The sequence below is a fragment of the Oncorhynchus nerka genome, linkage group LG9a (genome assembly GCF_034236695.1).
Source record: "Oncorhynchus nerka isolate Pitt River linkage group LG9a, Oner_Uvic_2.0, whole genome shotgun sequence".
NCBI lineage: Eukaryota > Metazoa > Chordata > Actinopteri > Salmoniformes > Salmonidae > Oncorhynchus > Oncorhynchus nerka.
The window spans coordinates 47,799,381-47,822,993 of NC_088404.1; the positions used below are offsets into that span (position 1 = coordinate 47,799,381).

At 44.4% G+C, this 23,613-nt stretch overlaps 1 protein-coding gene across 4 annotated transcripts in view; it reads left to right on the forward strand.

Moving 5' to 3' along the window:
• The first annotated feature begins 4,083 nt into the window (after positions 1-4,083).
• Positions 4,084-23,613, forward strand: part of LOC115134436 (protein MON2 homolog) — a 48,336-nt gene continuing 28,806 nt past the window's right edge. For all 4 annotated transcript variants that reach the window (XM_029668394.2, XM_029668398.2, XM_065022652.1 and 1 more), the window contains exons 1-7: positions 4,084-4,560; positions 18,193-18,256; positions 18,477-18,604; positions 20,133-20,264; positions 20,644-20,773; positions 21,348-21,445; positions 22,792-22,917. In XM_029668394.2, coding sequence (XP_029524254.2) covers positions 4,453-4,560; positions 18,193-18,256; positions 18,477-18,604; positions 20,133-20,264; positions 20,644-20,773; positions 21,348-21,445; positions 22,792-22,917 — 786 coding nt within the window. In that variant the 5' untranslated portion in view covers positions 4,084-4,452. The remainder of the gene's footprint in view (positions 4,561-18,192; positions 18,257-18,476; positions 18,605-20,132; positions 20,265-20,643; positions 20,774-21,347; positions 21,446-22,791; positions 22,918-23,613) is intronic.

The following is a 23,613-nucleotide window of genomic DNA, read 5'->3' on the forward strand; positions in this document are numbered from 1 at the left end:
AGGGGTCAGGAGACACTGTGGCCCCATCCGATGATACCCTCAGACAGGGCCCAACAGGCAGGATATAACCCCACCCACTTTGCCAAAGCACAGCCCCCACACCACTAGAGGGTTATCTTCAACCACCAACTTACCATCCTGAGACAAGGCCGAGTATAGCCCACAAAGATCTTCACCACAGCACAACCCAAGGGGGGGCGCCAACCCAGACAGGAAGACCATGTCAGCAACTCAACCCACTCAAGTGATGCACCCCTCCTAGGGAAGGCATGGAAGAGCACCAGTAAGCCAGTGCCCCTGTAATAGGGATAGAGGCAGAGAATCCCAGTGGAGAGAGGGGAACCAGCCAGGCAGAGACAGCAAGGGCGGTTCGTTGCTCCAGAGCCTTTCCGTTCACCTTCACACTCCTGGGCCAGACTACACTCAATCATATGACCTACTGAAGATGAGTCTTCAATAAAGACTTAAAGTTTGAGATCGAGTCTGCGTCTCTCACATGGGTAGGCAGACCATTCCATAAAAATGGAGCTCTCTAGGAGAAAGCCCTGCCTCCAGCTATTTGCTTAGAAATTCTAGGGACAATTAGGAGGCCTGCGTCTTGTGACCGTAGCGTACGTGTCGGTATGTACGGCAGGACCAAATCGGAAAGACAGGTAGGAGCAAGCCCATGTAATGCTTTGTAGGTTAGCAGTAAAACCTTGAAATCAGCCCTTGCCTTAACAGGAAGTAGTGTAGGGAGGCTAGCACTGGAATAATATGATCAAATGTATTGGTTCTAGTCAGGATTCTAGCAGCCGTATTTAGCACTAACTGAAGTTTATTTAGTGCTTTATCCGGGTAGCCGGAAAGTAGAGCATTGCAGTAGTCTAACCTAGATGTAAAAAAAAGCATGGATTAATTCTTCTGCATCATTTTTGGACAGAAAATTTCTGATTTTTGCAATGTTACGTAGATGGAAAAAAGCTGTCCTTGAAACAGTCTTGATATGTTCAAAAGAGAGATCAGGGTCCAGAGTAACGCCGAGGTCCTTCACAGTTTTATTTGAGACGACTGTACAACCATCAAGATTAATTGTCAGATTCAACAGAAGATCTCTTTGTTTCTTGGGACCTAGAACAAGCATCTCTGTTTTGTCCGAGTTTAAAAGTAGAAAGTTTGCAGCCATCCACTTCCTTATGTCTGAAACACAGGCTTCTAGCGAGGGCCATTTTAGGGCTTCACCATGTTTCATTGAAATGTACAGCTGTGTGTCATCCGCATAGCAGTGAAAGTTAACATTATGTTTTCGAATGACATCCCCAAGATGTAAAATATATTGTGAAAACAATAGTGGTCCTAAAACGTAACCTTGAGGAACACCGAAATTTACAGTTGATTTGTCAGAGGACAAACCATTCAGAGACAAATTGATATCTTTCCAACAGATAAGATCTAAAAAAGGCCAGAACTTGTCCGTGTAGACCAATTTGAGTTTCCTATCTCTCCAAAAGAATGTGGTGATCGATGATATCAAAAGCAGCACTAAGGTCTAGGAGCACGAGGACAGATGCAGAGCCTTGGTCTGACGCCATTAAAAGGTCATTTACCACCTTCACAAGTGCAGTCTCAGTGCTATGATGGGGTCTAAAACCAGACTGAAGCATTTACTATACATTGTTTGTCTTCAGGAAGGCAGTGAGTTGCTGCGCAACAGCTTTTTCTAAAATGTTTGAGAGGAATGAAAGATTCGATATAGGCCGATTTTTAAATATTTTCTGGGTCAAGGTTTGATTTTTTTCAAGAGAGGCTTTATTACTGCCACTTTTAGTGAGTTTGGTACACATCCGGTGGATTGAGAGCCGTTTATTATGTTCAACATAGGAGGGCCAAGCACAGGAAGCAGCTCTTTCAGTAGTTTAGTTGGAATAGGGTCCAGTATGCAGCTTGGAGGTTTAGAGGCCATGATTATTTTCATCATGTGTCAAGAGATATAGTACTAAAACACTTGAGTGTCTCCCTTGATCCTAGGTCCTGGCAGAGTTGTGCAGACTCAGGACAACTGAGCTTTGGAGGAATACGCGGAAATTTCGGATGGTTGGAAATTGGAATAATTGGATGAATAGGATGATCGTGCAGCAGTGAGGGCTCTTCGATACTGCACGGTACTGTCTTTCCAAGCTAGTCGGAAGTCTTCCAGTTTGGTGTGGTGCCATTTCCGTTCCAATTTTCTGGAAGCTTGCTTCAGAGCTCGGGTATTTTCTGTATACCAGGGAGCTAGTTTCTTATGACAAATGGTTTTAGTTTTTAGGGGTGCAACTGCATCTAGGGTATTGTGCAAGGTTAAATTGAGTTCCTCAGTTAGGTGGTTGACTGATTTTTGTCCTCTGACGGCCTTGGGTAGGCAGAGGGAGTCTGGAAGGGCATCAAGGAATCTTTGGGTTGTCTGAGAATTTATAGCACGACTTTTGATGTTCCTTGGTTGGGGTCTGAGCAGATTATTTGTTGCAATTGCAAATGTAATAAAATGGTGGTCCGATAGTCCAGGATTATGAGGAAAAACATTTAAGACCCACAACATTTATTTATTTCACCTTTATTTAACCAGGTAGGCAAGTTGAGAACAAGTTCTCATTTACAATTGCGACCTGGCCAAGATAAAGCAAAGCAGTTCGACAGATACAACGACACAGAGTTACACATGGAGTAAAACAAACATACAGTCAATAATACAGTATAAACAAGTCTATATACGATGTGAGCAAATGAGGTGAGATAAGGGAGGTAAAGGCAAAAAAAGGCCATGGTGGCAAATTAAATACAATATAGCAAGTAAAACACTGGAATGATAGATTTGCAATGGAAGAATGTGCAAAGTAGAAATAAAAATAATGGGGTGCAAAGGAGCAAAATAAATCAATTAATTAAATACAGTAGGGAAAGAGGTAGTTGTTTGGGCTAAATTATAGGTGGGCTATGTACAGGTGCAGTAATATGTGAGCTGCTCTGACAGTTGGTGCTTAAAGCTAGTGAGGGAGATAAGTGTTTCCAGTTTCAGAGATTTTTGTAGTTCGTTCCAGTCATTGGCAGCAGAGAACTGGAAGGAGAGGCGGCCAAAGAAATAATTGGTTTTGGGGGTGACTAGAGAGATATACCTGCTGGAGCGTGTGCTACAGGTGGGAGATGCTATGGTGACCAGCGAGCTGAGATAAGGGGGGACTTTACCTAGCAGGGTCTTGTAGATGACATGGAGCCAGTGGGTTTGGCGACGAGTATGAAGCGAGGGCCAGCCAACGAGAGCGTACAGGTCGCAATGGTGGGTAGTATATGGGGCTTTGGTGACAAAACGGATTGCACTGTGATAGACTGCATCCAATTTGTTGAGTAGGGTATTGGAAGCTATTTTGTAAATGACATTGCCAAAGTCGAGGATTGGTAGGATGGTCAGTTTTACAAGGGTATGTTTGGCAGCATGAGTGAAGGATGCTTTGTTGCAAAATAGGAAGCCAATTCTAGATTTAACTTTGGATTGGAGATGATTGATATGGGTGTGGAAGGAGAGTTTACAGTCTAACCAGACACCTAAGTATTTGTAGTTGTCCACGTATTCTAAGTCAGAGGCGTCCAGAGTAGTGATGTTGGACAGGCGGGCAGGTGCAGGTAGCGATCGGTTGAAGAGCATGCATTTAGTTTTACTTGTATTTAAGAGCAATTGGAGGCCACGGAAGGAGAGTTGTATGTCATTGAAGCTTGCCTGGAGGGTTGTTAACACAGTGTCCAAAGAAGGGCCAGAAGTATACAGAATGGTTTCGTCTGCGTAGAGGTTGATCAGAGACTCACCAGCAGCAAGAGCGACCTCATTGATGTATACAGAGAAGAGAGTCGGGATCCTTGGGACGTCCATATACCTAAACCCTAACATACCTTAACATTAATCCTAACCTTACCATTTTACATTTAAACTTCAATGTGGTGACTACAGAGTTGGACGTCCCATCAATTTGTTTACAATACTCCACTAGGGGACACTGTAATCATTCTGCTGGAAGCCGGTCATGTTTACGGAAGTACAAGTGACGTGTCAATGTCTACCAAAGCATTGTGGGATCGAAACGGTGCTTGCAATGGTGACGGCTGGAGCCGTGAAACCTATGGCTGAAACGGAGACATATTAACCATATAAGTGGCACTAGTAGCTAGAATTGTGCTAATGATGATCATCTATCACACTAACGTCTAGGCTTTTTGTTGAAGATAAACTTATGCCGTGTCATCGCTTCGATTATGCACACAGACGAATAGGACAAAGCAGAACACTGGAATATTGTGTCAATGGACGCTTGTGCGGAGGTCCACAGCGTTTTTCTTTTTTTCGAAGGAGCTGAATAAGTAGGCCGGGGACCAGTATCATAGGACTGCATTTGCATTCCTTATTATTTAAAGCTTTTGATATTTAGATCGAATACATCATCCAAAATGTCGACCAGTACCCCCGAAGCGGTGAAGAAATTACTCGAGAACATGCAGACTGATCTGCGGTCCCTGTCCATGGAATGCAAGAAGAAATTCCCCCCAGTCAAAGAGGTAGATATACATGCCTGTAGCTAACTTTAGCTAGCAATCTCTGAGTTATGTGGTGTTGTGATAATGTGCCACCTCACCACTGATGATACATTTTGATGCAATTGCTGATGTTGTCATCAAGTGCATCGAGTGATGCGACGCGACATGTATCAGATTAATAATATTCAGTTGTGACGGCTGCATGAATGTTGTGCCATTGTGTGACGTTAGGCTTGATCGGTAGCATGGCTAATAATGGGACGTGTGTTTTGTGTCTGTTAAGATCACATTTTTTAACATATTTAATGATTCACAAAATGAGGTTGTTTTGTTCCCACTGCATCCAAAACGTTGTGATTGATGGCAGAGTACTTCTCTTCCGGGTTTAACTACTGACATGAACGCTATTATGGTCCTCTACTTCATGTGGCAAAATATACTGAACAAAAATATAAACGCAACATGTAAAGTGTTGATCCCATGTTTCATGAGCTGAAATAAAAGATCAAAGTTACATACACACAAAAAGCTTATTTTTCTTATTTTCTGTGCAAATGTATGTCCCTGTTAGTGAACACTTCTTCTTTGCCAGGATAATCCGTCCACTTGACAGGTGTTGCCGATCAAGAAGCTGATTAAACAGGATGATCATTACACAGGTGCACCTTGTGCTGGAGACTATAAAATGCCACTCAAATGTGCAGTTGTCACAACATAATGCCACAGATATCTCAAGTTTTGAGGGAGCGTGCAATAGGCATGCTGACTGCAGGAATGTCCACCAGAGTTGTTACCAGAGAATTGAAGGTTCAATTCTCTACCATAAGCTGTCTCCTCAAACATTGTTTTAGAGAATATGGCAGTGCATCTAACCGGCCTCACAACCACAAACCATGTGTAACCACGCCCGCTCAGGACCTCCACACCAGGCTTCTTCACCTGCGGGATCGTCTGAGACCAGCTGCCCGGACAGCTGATGAAACTGTGGGCTTGCCCAACTGAAAAATGTCTGCACAAACTGTCAGAAACCGTCTCAGGGAAGCTCATCTACGTGCTCGTCATCTTCAACAGGGTCTTGACCTGACTGCAGTTCGGTGTCGTAACTGACTTCAGTGGTCAAATGCTCACCTTCGATGGCCACTGGCATGCTGGAGAAGAGTGCTCGACACAGATGAAACCCGGTTTCAACTGTACCAGGCAGATGGTGTCGTGTGGGGGAGTGGTTTGCTGATGTCACCTGCACTTTTTCGCATTTTGCCATGGCTAATTCTGTGTTCCATTGCTCAAATATTATTACAAAATCAATGTGCATGTGCCCTGAATGCCCAATTAAATAATAATATTATCCCTGACTATCTAGCTTTTATTTGATTGTTAGTTCTCAGATGGTATTATAAAAAAACTGCAATTTTTGCATGTTTTCTATCTGGTTTTGTTCATTTAAGTTGACACCGAAACTGTTTTACCATTCTGAAAATTACTTCTTAGAAGGTCAGTCTAATAATTTTCTATACAGAAATACCCTGCAATTTGCTCCAATGACTATAATTTTAGTTTGAGATTTTGACATTGAAGCCAATTATCTACTTCCCCAGAGTCGGATGAACAGGAACAGCTAGCATGCTAACTGTTCCTGTAGACTTCCAGTCATTGAGCTGACGCTAGTTAGCAATGGCTTATGAAACTACCTCTTAACTTCCTATATACTGGAGGCAGAGACATAAAAATGGTATCCACAATCGTATTCGGTTGCAGCTAGCGATATTCGTAAAACATATTTTTTACATAAAAAAAATCCCAACAAAAATCACGGACCTGCTGCAGACCCCAGTTTGAAAACCCCTGGCCTATATGACGGGAATTGCATTCTCCTTTGAACTCAAATGTTTAGGTAAAAGGAGTGAGCCTAAGATAATCTAATTAACTTGTTAATGGCCACTCTTCACTTGCTTTGGAGATTCTGATTGAGGGTCTGTAATATAATCTCTTTAGGACAACATGTTTTCATTTAGATAAAAACAAGGCCTTAATTGTCATGTTTGTATTAGTCATCCCACTAGGACTCCACACCACAATTTATGATGTCATGCCAGTGTAGGCCTAGCTGTCAGAGAAATAATGCTGTCTCCACATTTTAAATGACTGCTCCTTTATGTTGAGCCTGTGGGCCTCCACTCTAGCCTGAGGTGAGTCAGTCAGTGCTAGGCAGCAGGCTGCCAGGTGTAACTCTGCCTGGCTTTGTTTGTTTTTCTTCAGACCTTACCATGTGTACTGCTCTTGGGAAAATACCTCTACAGTAACAATAGCCTACTATTTCTGTCTTTTTGTTTCCTGGCTAGAATCTGGTTATACTAAGTCTAACCTTTGCTGGGCTTTCTAAGTAGGCTTTCTTTTAAAATTTTTATCAACATATCGGAATTATCTTACCTTTCTATGGGAACTGAGAATGTCAGACTCTAATATTTTCACTCAGATAGCCAGGTATGAGACACCTCCTTGACCAGTCTCACACACCCCTATCCCATTCATTTACCTCTGACAAACTGCAAGCAGCTGTTTTCTCTACAGTTTTTCTGTGTTTAAAAAGGGCTGAGAAGAATCCCATAGATTTTTCTATATCACAGCTTCACGCTCAATTCCTTTCCTTCTAATCTCATGGGAGATTCTCTGTTTGTTGTGCTCTGATCACTTTAGTCTGACAACACACACAGCAGCTCTCTGATGCATTATGGGCGATTCCAGGGTTTTGGATGTTACATTTGCACGCAAAATCCTAACTTTAATGTCTCACAGAGTGGATAAACAAAATATGCATTATGGTTGTTACATGAAATGGAAATGCTTTTTAGGGAGACTAAACATATTAGTGAAAGTCTGAGTTTGTAAGTCTCGGGTCAGAATATGGAGAGCCATTTTCATGCATGTTAACATTCAAAGCCTCCCCCCTATGTTTGTTTTATTCACTGATTTAGCACACTCCACCAACCTGGATGTCCTAGCCGTGTCTGAATCCTGACTTAGGAAGGCCACCAAAAAGCCTGAAATTTCCATCCCCAAATATAACATTTTCCGACAAGATAGAACTGCCAAAGGGGGCGGAGTTAGCCTGCAGTGTTCTGTCATACTATCCAGGTCTGTGCCCAAACAATTTGTGCTTCTACTTTTAAAAATCCACCTTTCCAGAAACAAGTCTCTCACCGTTGCCGCTTTTTATAGATGCCTTTCCGCCCCCAGCTGTGCCCTGGACACCATATGTGAATTGATCGCCCCCCATCTATCTTCAGAGTTCATACTGTTAGGTGACCTAAACTGGGACATGCTTAACACCCCGGCCGTCCTACAATCTAAGCTAAATGCCCTCAATCTCACACAAATGATCAAGGGACCTACCAGGTACAACTCTAAATCTGTCACCATGGGCACCCTCTTAGATATCATCCTGACCAACTTCCCCTCTAAATACACCTCTGCTTCAACCAGGATCTCAGCGATCATTGCCTCATTGCCTACGTGCGTAATGGGTCCTCTGTCAAACGACCACCCCTCATCACTGTCAAACGCTCCCTAAAACACTTCAGCGAGCAGGCCTTTCTAACCGACCTGGCCCGGGTATCCTGGCAGGATATTGTCCTCATCCCGTCAGTAGAGGATGCCTGGTTGCTCTTTAAAAGTGCTTTCTTCACCATCTTAAATGCACATGCCCCATTCAAAAAATGTAGAACTAAGGACAGATATAGCCCTTGGTTCTTCCCAGACTTGACTGCCCTTGACCAGCACAAAAACATCCTGTGGCGTTCTGCATTAGCATCAAATAGCCCCAGCAATATGTAACTCTTCAGGGAAGTCAGGAACCAATATACTCAGTCAGCTAGGAAAGCTAAGGTTAGCTATATTGCTTCATGTAGCACTAATTACAAAAAGTTTTGGGTAACTGTAAAGTCCATGGAGAATAAGAGCACCTCCTCCCAGCTGCCCACTGCACTGAGGATAGAAAACCACCGATAAATCTACAATAATCGATAATTTCAATAAGTATTTTTCCACAGCTGGCCATGCTTTCCACGTTGCTACCCCTACCCCGGCCAACATCTCAGCACCCCCTGCAGCAACTTGCCCAAACCCAATCAGCTGATGTTCTGAAAGAGCTGCAAAATCTGGATCCCTACAAATCAGCTGGACCCTCTCTTTCTAAAAAAAATATCAGCCGAAATGGTTGCAACCTCTATTACTAGCCTATTCAACCTCTTTTGTGTCATCTGAGATCCACAAAGATTGGAAAGCTGCGGCGGTCATCCCCCTCTTCAAAAGGGGAGACACCTTAGACCCAAACTGTTAAAGACCTATATCCATCCTGCCCTGCCTTTCTAAAAATCTTCAAAAGCCAAGTTAATTAACAGATCACCGAACATTTAGAATCCCACCACACCTTCTCCACTATGGAATCTGGTTTCCGAGCTGGTCACGGGTGCACCTCAACCACACTCAAGGTCCTAAACGATATAACCATCGATAAAAGAAAGTACTGTGCAGCCATCTTCATTGACCTGGCCAAGGCTTTTGACTCTGTCAATCACCACAGACTCAATAGCCTTGGCTTCTCAAATGACTGCCTCGCCTGGTTCACCAACTACTTCTCAGAGTTCAGTGTGTCAAATCGGAGGGCCTGTTGTCCTGTTGTCCGGACCTCTGGCAGTCTCTAAGGGGGTGCCACAGGGTTCAATTCTCGGGCCGACTCTTTTCTCGGTGTATATATATCAATGATGTCGCTCTTGCTGCTGGTGATTCTCTGATCCACCTCTACGCAGACGACACCATTCTTTATACATCTGGCCCTTCTTTGGATACTATGCTAACAAACCTCCAAACGAGCTTCAACGCCATACAACACTCCTTCCATGGCCTCCAACTGCTCTTAAATGCAAGTAAAACTAAGTGCATGCTCTTTAACCGATTGCTACCCGCACCCTCCCACCCGACTAGCATCAGTAGTCTTGACGGTTCTTACCTAGAATATGTGGACAACTACAAATTCTGAGGTGTCTGGTAAGACTGTAAACTCTCCTTCCAGACTCACATTAAGCATCTCCAATCCAAAATGACATCTAGAATAGGCTTCCTATTTCGCAACAAAGCCTCCTTCACTCATGTTGCCAAACATACCCTCTTAAAACTGACTATCCTACCGATCCTTGACTTCGGCGATGTCATTTTCAAAATAGCCCCCAACACTCTACTTAGACTACATCCAGTTTGCTATCACAGTGCCATCCATTTTGTCACCAAAGCCCCATATACTACCCACCACTGCGACCTTTATGCTCTCGTTGGCTGGCCCTCACTACATATCTGTCGCCAAACCCACTGGCTCCAGGTCATCTGTAAGTCTTTGCTAGTTAAAGCCCCACCTTATCTCAGCTCACTGGTCACCATAGCAACACCCACCCGTAGCATGCGCTCCAGCAGGTATATTGCACTGGTCATCCCCAATGCCAACACTTCCTTTGGCCGCCTTTCCTTCCAGTTCTTTGCTGCCAATGACAGGAACTAATTGCAAAAATCTCTGAAGCTGGAGTCCTATCTCCCTCTAACTTTAAGCATCAGCTGTCAGAGCAGCTTACCGATCACTGTACCTGTACACAGCCAATCTGTAATTAGCACACCCGACTACCACTTCCCCATATTATTACTTACCCTCTTGCTCTTTTGCACCCCAGTATCTCTACTTGCACATCATCATCTGCACATAAATCACTCCAGTATTAATGCTAAATTGTAATTATTTTTGCCTCTATGGCCTATGTATTGCTTACCTGATTTAATAAGTAACATAAATAAGTGATCAGAGCTTTCACCTGGTCAGTCTGTCATGGAAAGAGTGTTCTTAATGTTTTGTATACCCCGTGTCTGTACACACACACACACACACACACATATATATATATATATATATATATATATATATATATATATAAATAAAGCAAAAAAAGGTTTTCAGAAATGTTTTTGATTTATTTTTAATTATTTTTTACAATGACGGCCTACCCCGGATGACGCTGGGCCAATTGGGCGCCGCCCTATGGGACTCCAAATCACAGTCGGATGTGATAGTCCTGGTTCAAATCCAGGCTCTAATAACATACAAACAGTTGAAGTCAGAAGTTTACATACACTTAGGTTGGAGTCATTAAAACTCGTTTTTCAGAACTCCACAACTTTCTTGTTAACAAACTATAGTTTTGGCAAGTCGGTTAGGACATCTACTTTGTGCATGACAATTAATTTTCCAACAATTGTTTACAGACAGATAATTTCACTGTATCACAATTCCAGTGGGTCAAAGGTTTACGTACATTAAGTTGACTGTGCCTTTTAAACAGCTTGGAAAATTCCAGAAAACGATGTCATGGCCTTAGAAGCTTCTGATTGACTCAAATTATGTCAATTAGCCTATTGTCGGTGTACCTGTGGTTGTATTTCAAGGCCTACCTTCAAACTCTGTGCCTCTTTGCTTGTCCTACTCTTCTACATTTGCACACACTGTACATAGATCTTTCTACTTTTTGTTTATTTAGTGTTATTGACTGTACATTTGTTCATGTGTAACTCTGTTGTTTTTGTCACACTGCGGTGCTTTATCTCGGCCAGGTTGCAGTTGTAAATGAGAACTTGTTCTCAACTGGCCTACCTGGTTAAAAAAAGGTGACATTTAAAAAGGAAAGGGTTGGCTGAACACAAAAACAATCATTTTGAACAGAGTCATTTCCATTATTACTTTAGAGTGCAAAAATGGCAGTTATGGATGTTAGACATTCAAATCTTAAAGATGTCTTGCTCAAAATCTATCGCAACACATTTGTTGTCATTTAACTTAACAACATTTTTTAAGTTTCACGTATCAAATGTTATTGGTTAGATGTACGGGATACACATGGTATGCACTGTCCAGTGAAATGCTTGCTTGCAGGTTCCTTCTCAATAATGCAACAACAATAAGAAAATATAAGAATATGAACATAAAGTAAATGGCTCGATGGAATATAATAATCATTTTAGTATAATACAGGAAGGCACAATTTATAGTCCAATATTTACATGTTTTGTAGAAGGGGGGGGGGGGGGATTAGGAGCAAGTGTTTAAATTGTGCAGTATTTAGTCATCATAATAAGAGTCTAGTTTCTGTGTGCTAAGGTTTGGAGAGTCAGTGTAGGCGGTCAGTCCAGTTGAAGTGTTCAGCAGGTTGATGGCTTGTAGATAGATGTGTGTCTATCGATTTGGTAAGGGAGTGAACAGATTGTGGCAGGGGTGTGTGGTGTCCTTGATGATCCTGCGGGGCTTCCTCTCGCGCAGTTTTGAGCCCTTTAGTGTTCATAACTAACACTGGGGAACAGCTGTGAGTGGAAAACCAATCTCTGTGGGCCCTTTCTGAAAACCATGAAATTGTCCCAAAAGCACTTTTTGAGTTTTGGCATCATGCTCTGTAACTCCAACATATAGCCTAGACAAGGGATAACGAACTCTATCCTTGGGGGCCGGAGTGGTGTCACTTCCCCCCATCCCTAGCAAACGCAGCTGATTTTAAATGAATTGCATTCTAAACTGAAGATGATGATTATTGGAGTCAGGTGTGTTAGTTGAGGCAAAAGACACCAATCAGGCTCCCGAAGACTGGAGATGCCCATCCCTGATATAGACCTTTAGGATCATTATAACAGGGTTCCGTTCGTAGAATGACGGACCTTTTATTAGTGGATGCTCAGGGTTGACTTTCCCACGGAATTGCCCTTACACTGCAGTGTCTGTCGACTGTCTGGGAAACGTGGCATCTCCAGGAACACCGCAGTATTAATGAAAAGGGTTGTGCAGCCTCCTCCTTTACACCCCGCCTGTGTGGCTGAATGTGTCACGAAGACTTCATACAGTCGGACAAAATAACACGCAGAGGAGTTAGAACCTGGAAGATCCAACGCAGCCGTTTTCATCTCAATATCAAATCATTTCTGGGTAACATGTTTAAGTTTACTGTGATCGTAAATCAATTAAAATAGTTCAATAGCAACAAATAGCTTCTTAGCAAAGAGCAATTTCTCAAGCAACAATTTTGCGAGGACTGTCTGGGAGTGGTCTGAGTGGGGAAACTGAGCTTGATGTTGTTGGCAGAGACGTTTGTAATTTAATGTCTGGTGACGTCACCAGGCAGTCAAACTCCCATCACACCAAAACAGGCTGAAATTTAAGGCAGTCTCTTCAAACAGCTCGCACACTAAAAGGGCAGTATAATTTGACAGTATTATTCCAACCTTGTGGTGTAGAAATGTATATAAAACACAATATAGTTTTTGACTGCACTGGGACTTTAGGAAGAACTGACAACTTGTGAGACTATTGGATTCATTGAATTGGCCCCTTCAATGTAGGCTATACAGCAGCAGAACCAATGCTACAATCTGCAGCGTGTTTCTCTTCTTAGAGCATCTATGAGCGGCTGAGCTAATGATGCTGGTCTTGGAGGGAAGTGGGGATGGGCATTTTGAAATAATTTCACTATTAAAATAGTTTATATTTAGGAACTGGCTTGCGGCGCAGCTTACGTGACTTGGGAGAGAGGTGCCACTCTGCTTGCTTGCAGCAGTGCGGGGATGGGCATGGGCCGATGTGTTGGACATGGTAGAGAGTGAGGGTAGCCATACAGACTTGCGCTAGTTTGACAAACTTGTAGATGCCATAGGTTATCTATCATGCCATCTAGTTGTGCCAGTCTTGACTGCATCAAATTGATATAAAGAAGCTAAGATGGCTAGCTATTTTACCTAGGCTAATTGAGACTGTTTTGCTGCACTTCTTGTCCTTGTCTACAACTCCATTCAGATTAACCAATAGGGTTGTTCCATGTAATCTGAGAAATTCAACTAATTATATTCAATAATTATAGCCGATTTGATTAATCCAAATGCGCCCTCTGTATTTGCAGGACATTCACCCCGCTCTCAAATGGCTAACTAGCTAGCTTCCTGGCTAGAAGGTTGACGTAAGAAGGTAGCGTTAAACGGAGCCTGACCTCATCAGGAACAAAAGAGAGGCTACTAAGTTCTCATCATAAAGGTACTCACAGAGAGTACGTGTGAGACAGACAGTGGTGTGGCAGACTGGTGATGCCGAGGCAGACTGAAATACACTGCATAGAACAGTATGTGGACATCCCTTCAAATGAGTAGATTTGGCTATTTCAGCCACACCTGTTGCTGACCGGTGTATAAAATCAAGCCCACAGCCACGCAATCTCCGTAGACAAACACTGTCAGTAGAATGGCCTTACTGAAGAGCTCAGTGACTTTCAACGTGGCACCATCATACGATGCCACCTTTCCAACAAGTCAGTTCGTCAAATTTCTGCTCTGCTAGAGCTGCCCCGGTCAACTGTAAGTGCTGTTATCGTGAAGTGGAAACGTCTAGGAACCACAATGGCCCAGTAGCAATGTCACAGACAGTTTAATTTCGACAAAGCCTTTTCATTGTTGAAGTAGGCAACAAAAGAATTATCAAATGGCAAAATGAATATTCTCGCAAGCATTAAAATACTAACGTCGGTTAGGATATTTGAATATTCAAATAATCGTGCCCATTCCTAGAGGAATGCAATGAGTTTGCATTCAGGCTGGTGCAAAACTGAATGAATAACACTAAAAACATTTAGTGAAGTTAGGTCTACCAGTGTGACCTGGTCCTCCTACCATTTGCCCTCAAGCTGTTTAAACTGTGGATGGACCTTCACAGTGGCTTCATACGCCCTTCTTCACTGTGGCTTCATATGCCCTTCTGCACTGTGGCTTCATATGCCCTTCTTCACAGTGGCTTCATACGCCCTTCTTCACTGTGGCTTCATACGCCCTTCTTCACTGTGGCTTCATACGCCCTTCTTCACTGTGGCTTCATACGCCCTTCTTCACTGTGGCTTCATACGCTTCTTCTCTTCACTGTGGCTTCATACGCCCTTCTTCACTGTGGCTTCATACGCCCTTCTTCACTGTGGCTTCATACGCCCTTCTTCACTGTGGCTTCATACGCCCTTCTTCACAGTGGCTTCATACGCCCTTCTTCACTGTGGCTTCATACGCTTCTTCTCTTCACTGTGGCTTCATACGCTTCTTCTCTTCACTGTGGCTTCATACGCCCTTCTTCACTGTGGCTTCATACGCCCTTCTTCACTGTGGCTTCATACGCCCTTCTTCACTGTGGCTTCACCCTTCTTCACTGTGGCTTCATACGCCCTTCTTCACTGTGGCTTCATACGCCCTTCTTCACTGTGGCTTCATACGCCCTTCTTCACTGTGGCTTCATACGCCCTTCTTCACTGTGGCTTCATACGCCCTTCTTCACTGTGGCTTCATACGCCCTTCTTCACTGTGGCTTCATACGCCCTTCTCTTCACTGTGGCTTCATACGCCCTTCTTCACTGTGGCTTCATACGCCCTTCTTCACTGTGGCTTCATACGCCCTTCTTCACTGTGGCTTCATACGCTTCTTCTTCACAGTGGCTTCATACGCCCTTCTTCACAGTGGCTTCATACGCCCTTCTTCACAGTGGCTTCATACGCCCTTCTTCACAGTGGCTTCATACGCCCTTCTTCACTGTGGCTTCATACGCTTCTTCTCTTCACTGTGGCTTCATACGCTTCTTCTCTTCACTGTGGCTTCATACGCCCTTCTTCACTGTGGCTTCATACGCCCTTCTTCACTGTGGCTTCATACGCCCTTCTTCACTGTGGCTTCATACGCCCTTCTTCACTGTGGCTTCATACGCTTCTTCTCTTCACTGTGGCTTCATACGCTTCTTCTCTTCACTGTGGCTTCATACGCTTCTTCTCTTCACTGTGGCTTCATACGCTTCTTCTCTTCACTGTGGCTTCATACGCCCTTCTTCACTGTGGCTTCATACGCTTCTTCTCTTCACTGTGGCTTCATACGCCCTTCTTCACTGTGGCTTCATACGCCCTTCTTCACTGTGGCTTCATACGCCCTTCTTCACTGTGGCTTCATACGCCCTTCTTCACAGTGGCTTCATACGCCCTTCTTCACAGTGGCTTCATACGCCCTTCTTCACAGTGGCTTCATACGCCCTTCTTCACTGTGCTTTGCAGAAATAAGTTTGAAACTGTCAGCTTGTAGTTTTTTTTTGCTCAGTTGGGGGCAATTCCACGTAAACAGAGTAGTGCTGAGACTAAGATTTTATGTCAAACCAAAATCTTAACAAACCCTACCAACTCTATTCACAAGAACTGAAAAGTTTCCACAGAAAATCTTAGTTGAAGAACTGTGTAGATGCTAAGTTACCAAACGGTAGATTGCTTTTTCGAAAGATTGCCATAGTTTTTGTTCATTTCTGAAGATTACGGTCATTTTGGTCAATTACGGGCAGCTTTGCAACCCCACTCTCTCCTTTGAATTCCCAGCAATCTGCTTCTGATTCAAGGCTCTCTGACTTGCTTAGTTATGTGACTGGTTGAAATCTCTGTGTGGTTCAATGCTCTTGATCTTCCTACAAGGTTTCAGCGGGAGGCAGTTCATTGTTTGCCTGGATTGCAGAACCCATAGCAAGTTTATTATTAAAGCAGGCATGTTAGGCTACAACCTCATTGTTATAACTTTTTGTAATCGAGCACATTGTCCCCTGTCAACTGCTGTAACTTCATTAGCCAAGGTAACAAGACTAACGTCATGATGAGGAAGTGTCAGCGCCGCAACAGCTGCTTATCTATTGCCCCCCATCAACAACACCTATATTAAGAACGCGTTTTCCCTTTTCCCCCCTCAACACAGACTTTATTGTTCTTTTCTGGAGGCCTAACCATTTTTGTGACCGAGTTAATGTTCTCAACAACAAAAAACTGTCACCTGCCTGCCTGCTTCCCATTTTGAATATGAGCCACAGCCAATTGAACTTTATTTTCTTTCACATCGTAGCATCGATATCTATATATCAGTCTTGGCAAGCTTTCAACGGGGCTACACCCGAAGGAGCGGAATGAATATTGCAGAAAGTTCTGTGTGTTATTTTATTTGCCCTGTTATAAAGCCCTCAGCCTCGCGCCACACTGAGAACGAAGGGGGATGAGGGAGACTTACATTTGTCCAGGTGAACTTTAATTGGCGTGTGTGATCGGACCTTTAGTTCGCCACAGTTTGGCTCGGTTCACCCTCTGAAGTATTAAGGCTCTGTTGCCTGGTAACCAAGGGTTTCAAAAGGTTGCGTCCTGTCCTGTTGACCCCCGTCTTCTTCCGTGCGTCCTTGTGGCAGTTTAAATGAAATAGGAAGTGATGTTACTGTATAGAAGGTAGGAGAGGTCAAACACTACAGTGTAGAGCAGCCACGGTCAGATAGTTTCTCACGCTCTGTCTTCCTAAGTGGTTTAACATCCTATGAATAGGGGTTGACTGGTTAGTGTCGTTATTCATATCAAATCAATGACATGCTGAGGTGTTGCACACTGTTCGCAAGCTAGGCCTTTTGTGGTCACGTTACCTGGACGAAACCCTTGCTTCAGCTCTGCATGTTTGAGTATGGAAGAGAGGCAGTGACTATACCAGGATGTTTTGTCTTCACTTGGAACACCAATCCAATCTTCTTCTTTTTTCAATTTAACTTGGGACTAGAATTGTTTCTTGGCAACTGCTCACAATGTCGAAACACTTCTTTCTGGCAAATGTGGCACTTGACGTCATTTCAATTCTGATTATTAAATGTAGGGAGTCTGTGAATAGTCCTTTGTTTATCGGTGTGACATTTTCGTGGTCGGGTCAGCCTATGAAATATTGGGCACTGACAGTATGTTTATGTAGGCTATAAGCCCAGTCCGTATCACGGTGCATAAGCAATTGTTAATGATCTGCTTGCTGTTGTGGTTGGTTTAGGGATGGGAAGAAAAGAACAAGGCAAGAGAAGCACGGAAAAAGAGCGGTGGAGAACGAGGGGGCGACGTTGGAGAGAGGGAGAATATCTTGACAGCTGCAGTTGCTGTAGAGAGATAAAGAGGCCTCTGTTGACTGCTGAAAGCACAGCATATATTCCCTCTCTCTCCTTCCCTCCTTCTCTCTCCTTCTCTCTCCTCTTCTCTCTCCTTCCCGCTCCTCTCTCTCTCTTTCTCGCTCCTTCCCTCTCTCTCTCTCCTTCCCCCTCTCTCTCTCTCTCCTTCCCTCTAGAGGCGTTGCTACAGATCCTGGTTCGATTTCAGGCTGTATCAAAACCGGCCTGAGATTGGGAGTCCCATAGACCCAGCGCAATTGGCCCAGCGCTGTTAGGGTTTGGCCGTCATTGTGAATAAGAATTTGTTCTTAACTGTCTTGCCTAGTTAAATAAAATTACATAAATAAAACATGTCAGGCAGGACAGCTCCAAAAAAGAGAAATCAATATGGTTCCCCCTCGGTCTCCTCTCAGGTAAAGGGATTTACTCAAGGTTAACTGCTTCCAGACCTCAATGTTTCTGGCCACGCTTGTGTTCTCTGCCCTCTGTGTTCTCTCTCCTCTGAGGATCATTAATAAGGACGAGGAGATGTGTAACGGTGGAGGTGGTAACACATCATCATCAGAAGTCTCATCATAAGGAACGTATAAGTAAATGTAATCTTAATGGGCCTCTTGTCTGTGCTTTCCTACAGGCTGCCGAGTCCGGGATCGTCAAGATCAAGACCATCGCCGCGAGGAACACCGACATCTTGGCGTGTAAGTGAAGGAGGGAGGGACACCCATAAAGACCTTGTGTACGTTTGTGCGAGAGATATGTTTTTGCTGAACCAGTTATCCACGTACAGATCGGTGATTAGGCCTAATTCAAACAAGCGGGCGGATGCGTTCCAAAAGAGATGCCCAAGGTGTGGTTGTGTTCTACAACAGCTGCCTGATTTGATGTGTGAACTGTGCCCGTGTATCGTCTCCCCCTTAGCCCTGAAGGAGAACAGCTCGGAGGTGGTCCAGCCGTTCCTGATGGGCTGTGGCACCAAGGAGCCCAAGATCACCCAGCTGTGTCTGGCTGCTGTCCAGAGACTCATGACCCACGAGGTGGTGTCTGAGGTGAGGAACACAGGACCACTATGGGGCTAATCCCAACTTCCGCTGTTTCACTTAGTCATGTGTTGATGTCCGTGGGAGACTAAGGGGATGTTTTAGGCTCGCCCCTAACGCTTTTATAATCACTTTGATTAATAATCCATTAGAATTGCATTATCAATGTGTGTACCGTGGTGATTGAGAAGGATGAATTATTTAGGAGGGAAATGGTCCTAGCTGATGTCAAACCTGCTGTGACTCGTATATTTTTAAGCCCAGTGCAATGCACACTGTGCTAAATGCCGGGACAGTTGAAAGTGGTGGTGTACTCTCTTGTTCCTGCATGGTCGCTGCTACACAATAGACATTCTACGTTCTCATTCTAAGCCCGGTGAACAGTGCTTTGGTCTGGATGAAGGCCTGCGTTTGAAGTCGGGGGCAGGGCGAGCACATTATTCGTACCCTGGGCTTATACCACTTTAAATACCACCGACTCTAACTGAGAGGGTGGGTTTTCTACTTTTTGCTTCACACTGCATTGCAAAGCCTCGTCTCTGTAAAAACACTACCTACACCTCAACATGGAACCCAGGCTATTGTGACTGGCCCTCCCCGGTTGAGGCCAGTTTACTTGACTTGCCTGGTGTTATCAGGGACACCTTGACCGACCGGCTAGCCAGCCAGGCCTACTGTGTGAATAAGAACACCCTGACTGACTGTCTCCCTACCCGCCTGACTGCCTGTGTTCACCATGCCTGTCTGGCTGTGTTTACGTGCTATCAGCAGACTCCCTGCCTGGAGCCTTCTGCCACGCTCCAGCACCTCCCCTCTATATATCACTGTCTGTGTGTCTGTAAGCCTAGGGCTTAACTACTAGGACGCACTTTTAAATGGATAGTTGTTGGCTCCCGAGTCTATGGGAACAGCTAGCATGTCATTGTGCTAACGCTAGTAGCACTGCACCCCTCTCCCCCTGTTAGTAGCAATGCATCCAAACTCCTCCCCCACCTGCTTCCCCTGTCACCACTGCAGAAAAAAATCTTAGGGGAAACACTGGACATGGGGAAGAGGAACGAAGCTCCTGCAGTATTGATTAAATGTCTTGGTTTTAATGAGTGAACGGGTGTCAGTTTTGCCTGAGGAAGAAAATGACCTGTCATGGTTCCTGTTTGCTGCCACTTTTGAAGGACAGATTATTTATTTTCTTCAACTGACTACTTCCCTCAGTTCCACTGGTTTTGTACGAGTTCTGTTGGTTTGTTCTGACCTCAGGATGTGACACAAGGAAAATGTGTGTTGAGTCACTGCTCTGGAGTGCCACAGTTGCTGGGTTTGGTGTAATGACGGTGCGTGCCTCGCCGACCCTGATGTATTCAGAGCTGGTCTGGTCGGCTGCTCCCCTGTGTGTCTGTCTAATTCTCTGTTGATCTGTGTGTACGTGTCTGTGAGCTCTAGTGCTGCTGTCACTTGCTCTGTTCTGTCACTGCCTCCTTGATGTACAAGTAGGCTACAAGTCTGTGTGTGTGTGTGTGCCTGTGTGTGTGTTCACCAGGCTGCAGCAGGGAATATCATTAACATGCTGTGGCAGTTGATGGAGAACGGGCTGGAGGAACTGAAGCTGCTGCAGACTGTCCTAGTGCTGCTCACCACCAACACTGTAGTACATGACGAAATACTCTCCAAGGTACCCCGAACTGCACACTGTCTACAAGCACCAAATGTTGTCATGCGTGCACAGTCACACATCATACAAACACAGGTATCTTGCCTCATGTTACAGAAGGTTAATATTTTCCCCCACATTGCAGACATTTCATACATTCACAGTCCAGTCAGATAGAACATGCTTAGTCCCACACACGTCTCATATTTGCCCTTGAAATCATGTGCTATTCTAGTTGGTTTCCACGTGCATGTGAATACAGATGTGTGCCTGAGTCAATCTGTCTATGTTCAATTGTCCATACTAACATACCACTTAGAATGTATTCCCCAGTGCATGGCTTGATAGCCTATGTTAGGCTGAATATTGTAACAGAGCCTCTCCCCTCGTTCCCTCCCAGGCCATCGTGCTGTGTTTCCGCCTGCACTTCACCAAGGACAACATCACCAACAACACGGCCGCCGCCACCGTGAGACAGGTCGTCACCGTGGTCTTTGAGAGGATGGTCGCCGAGGACGAGCGCTTCAAAGGTTAGGGTAGGGAGGGCTCATGGGAAATTGAGTTATTCTAGGACTGAACCGTTTCTGTCCTTCAGTATTCTGCATCACACTTTCTCTCTCTTACCCTCCTCCTCCTCCTCTAACTTTGAACCTGTCACAGAGTAAGGGAAGGGAGTTAGTTTCTCCTTAGATTGCCTCAAGCTGCTTATCCGGTGATTTAAGCCTGAGTTCAATGAATACATAATGAGTTTTTGTTGAGGTTTTTGTTTGGCCCTGTCAGATTTCACACTGCTGTCTTCCCAGTCTGCATTCTTGGTTTAGTATGTGAGCTAGGATTGAGAATCACTATTTAATTAAGTGACTTTTCCCTCTTGTAGTAGCTGTTGGATCGGTCTTTTCTGAGAGTGTGTTATTTGATGGTATGTGGATCGTCTGTCTGTTTGTTTGCTCGTGAGCGATTGATCCCTCCAGCCTTGTGTCCACAGCTGTGTCCAATAACTGTCTCTCCCATGTGTTCTTTCCCCCTCTCTCCTCCTCACACTCTCTTCTCCCCTCTCCCTCTCCTCCTTACCCCCCCTCCTCCTCACATCCCTCTCTCCTCCAGGCATCGTGGAGCAGCCTACTCCAGTCCAGGGTAACACGAACCGGAGGTCTGTCAGCACCCTGCGGCCCAGTGCTAAAGACGCCTACATGCTGTTCCAGGTACGTCCACCAGACAGTCCTCCATACCTCTCACTGTACCTCACCTGCACCATCTCATCTGTCTTTATATACAAAAGTATGAGGGGACCCCATCAAATTACTGGCTTTGGCTATTTCAGCCACACCCATTGTTGAGAGGTTTCTAAAATCAAGCACACAGCCATGCAATCTCTGTAGTCAAATATTGGCAGTAGAATGGCCTTACTGAAGAGCTCAGTGACTTTCAACGTGGCACCATCATAGGATGTCACCTTTCCTACAAGTCAGTTCGTCTAATTTCTGCCCTGCTAGAGTTGCCCTGGTCAACTGTAAGTGCTGTTATTTTGAAGTGGATACGTCTAGCAACAACATAGGCTCAGCCGCGAAGTGGTAGGCCACACAAGCTCACACAATGGGACCCTGCGAGTGCTGAAGCGTGTAGCACGTAAAAATGATCTGTCCTCTGTTGCAACACTCACTATTGAGTTCCAAACTGCCTCTGGAAGCAACATCAGCACAAGAACTTTGTCGGGAGCTTCATGAAATGGGTTTCCATGGCCGAGCATCTGTACACCATGCGCAATGTCAAGCTTTTCGGCTGGAGTGGTGTTAAGGTCGCCGCCATTTGGACTCTGGAGCAGTGGAAACTCGTTCTCTGGAGTGATGAATCACACTTCAACATCTTTCAACATCTTTGTCGGATGCCAGGAGAACGCTACCTGCCCGAATGAATAGTGCCAACTGTGAAGTTTGTGGAGGAGGAATAATGATCTGGGGCTGTTTTTCATGGTTTTGGCTAAGACAAATCTTAACGCTACAGCATACAATGAAATTCTAGACTATTCTGTGCTGCAACTTTGTGGCAACAATTTGGGGAAGGCCCTTTCCTGTTTCAGCATGACAATGCCCCTGTGCACAAAGCAAGGTCCATGCAGAAATGGTGTGTTGAGATCGGTGTGGAAGAACTTGATTGGCCAGCACAGAGCCCTGACCTCAACCACATCGAACACCTTTGGGATGAGTTGGAATACCGACTGCTAGCCAGGGCTAATCGCCCAACATCAGTGCCCGACCTCACTAATGCTCTTGTGGCTGAATGGAAGCAAGTCCCCGCAGCAATGTTCCAACATCTAGTGGAAAGCCTTCCCAGAAGAGTGGAGTCTGCTATTTCAGCAAAGCGTGGACCAACTCCATATTAATGCCCATGATTTTGGAATGAGATGTTTGACGAGCAGGTGTCCACATACTTTTGGTCATGTATGTACAGCCTCGATTTACAGACTGCCTCTGATACAATGCTAGTAGCTGTATCCAGCTGTCCTATGTGCATGTCTATATTCCTATGTTTGTTGTGTGTGTCTATCCAGGACCTATGTCAGCTAGTGAATGCTGATGCCCCTTACTGGCTGGTGGGGATGACAGAAATGACGAGGACGTTTGGTCTGGAGCTCCTGGAGTCGGTCCTCAACGACTTCCCTGGGGTCTTCCTGCAGGTAAACACGCAACATAATACACAGGATTTTTGCAATGGCAATTTTGTTTTTGCAAAATCAACAATTCCCCATGCGAGGGCTTGCAATTCTGACCAATCATTATAAAAATAGGTTTCTGCATGGTCAAGGTACCAGGATTATGACTTAAAATTCCAGGTTTAGCATCACGATACTCTATACCGAAATGATACCGCAGCAAAAAAAAGAACATCTATTAGCTACATTTTAAATAACCACTGGGCTTTCTTTTCTTTGAACAATATGTTGATAACTGGTAAAACAACAAATAGAGTATCTTCTATTCAATATAACATGTACTTAAAAAAATCAGTCTAAAAACGCTGCCATTTTTTGACTTCTGACTGGTCGCAATACAGAGCATAAGGAAAGTGTTCAGACCCCTTGACTTTTTCCACATTTTGTTGTATTACAGCTTATTCTAACATTTTTATTTAAAAAAATACTCATCAATCTTCACAAAATACCCCATAATGACAAAGTGGAAAGTTTTTTTTTTTTTTTTTTTTACATAAAACCCCCCCAGAAATATTAGTATTCAGTATTCAGACCCTTTGCTATGAGACTCGAAATTGAGCTCCGGTGCATCCTGTTTCCATTAATCATGTTTCTACAACTTGATTGGAGTCCACTTGTGGTAAATTCAATTGATTGGACATGATTTGGAGAGGCACACAC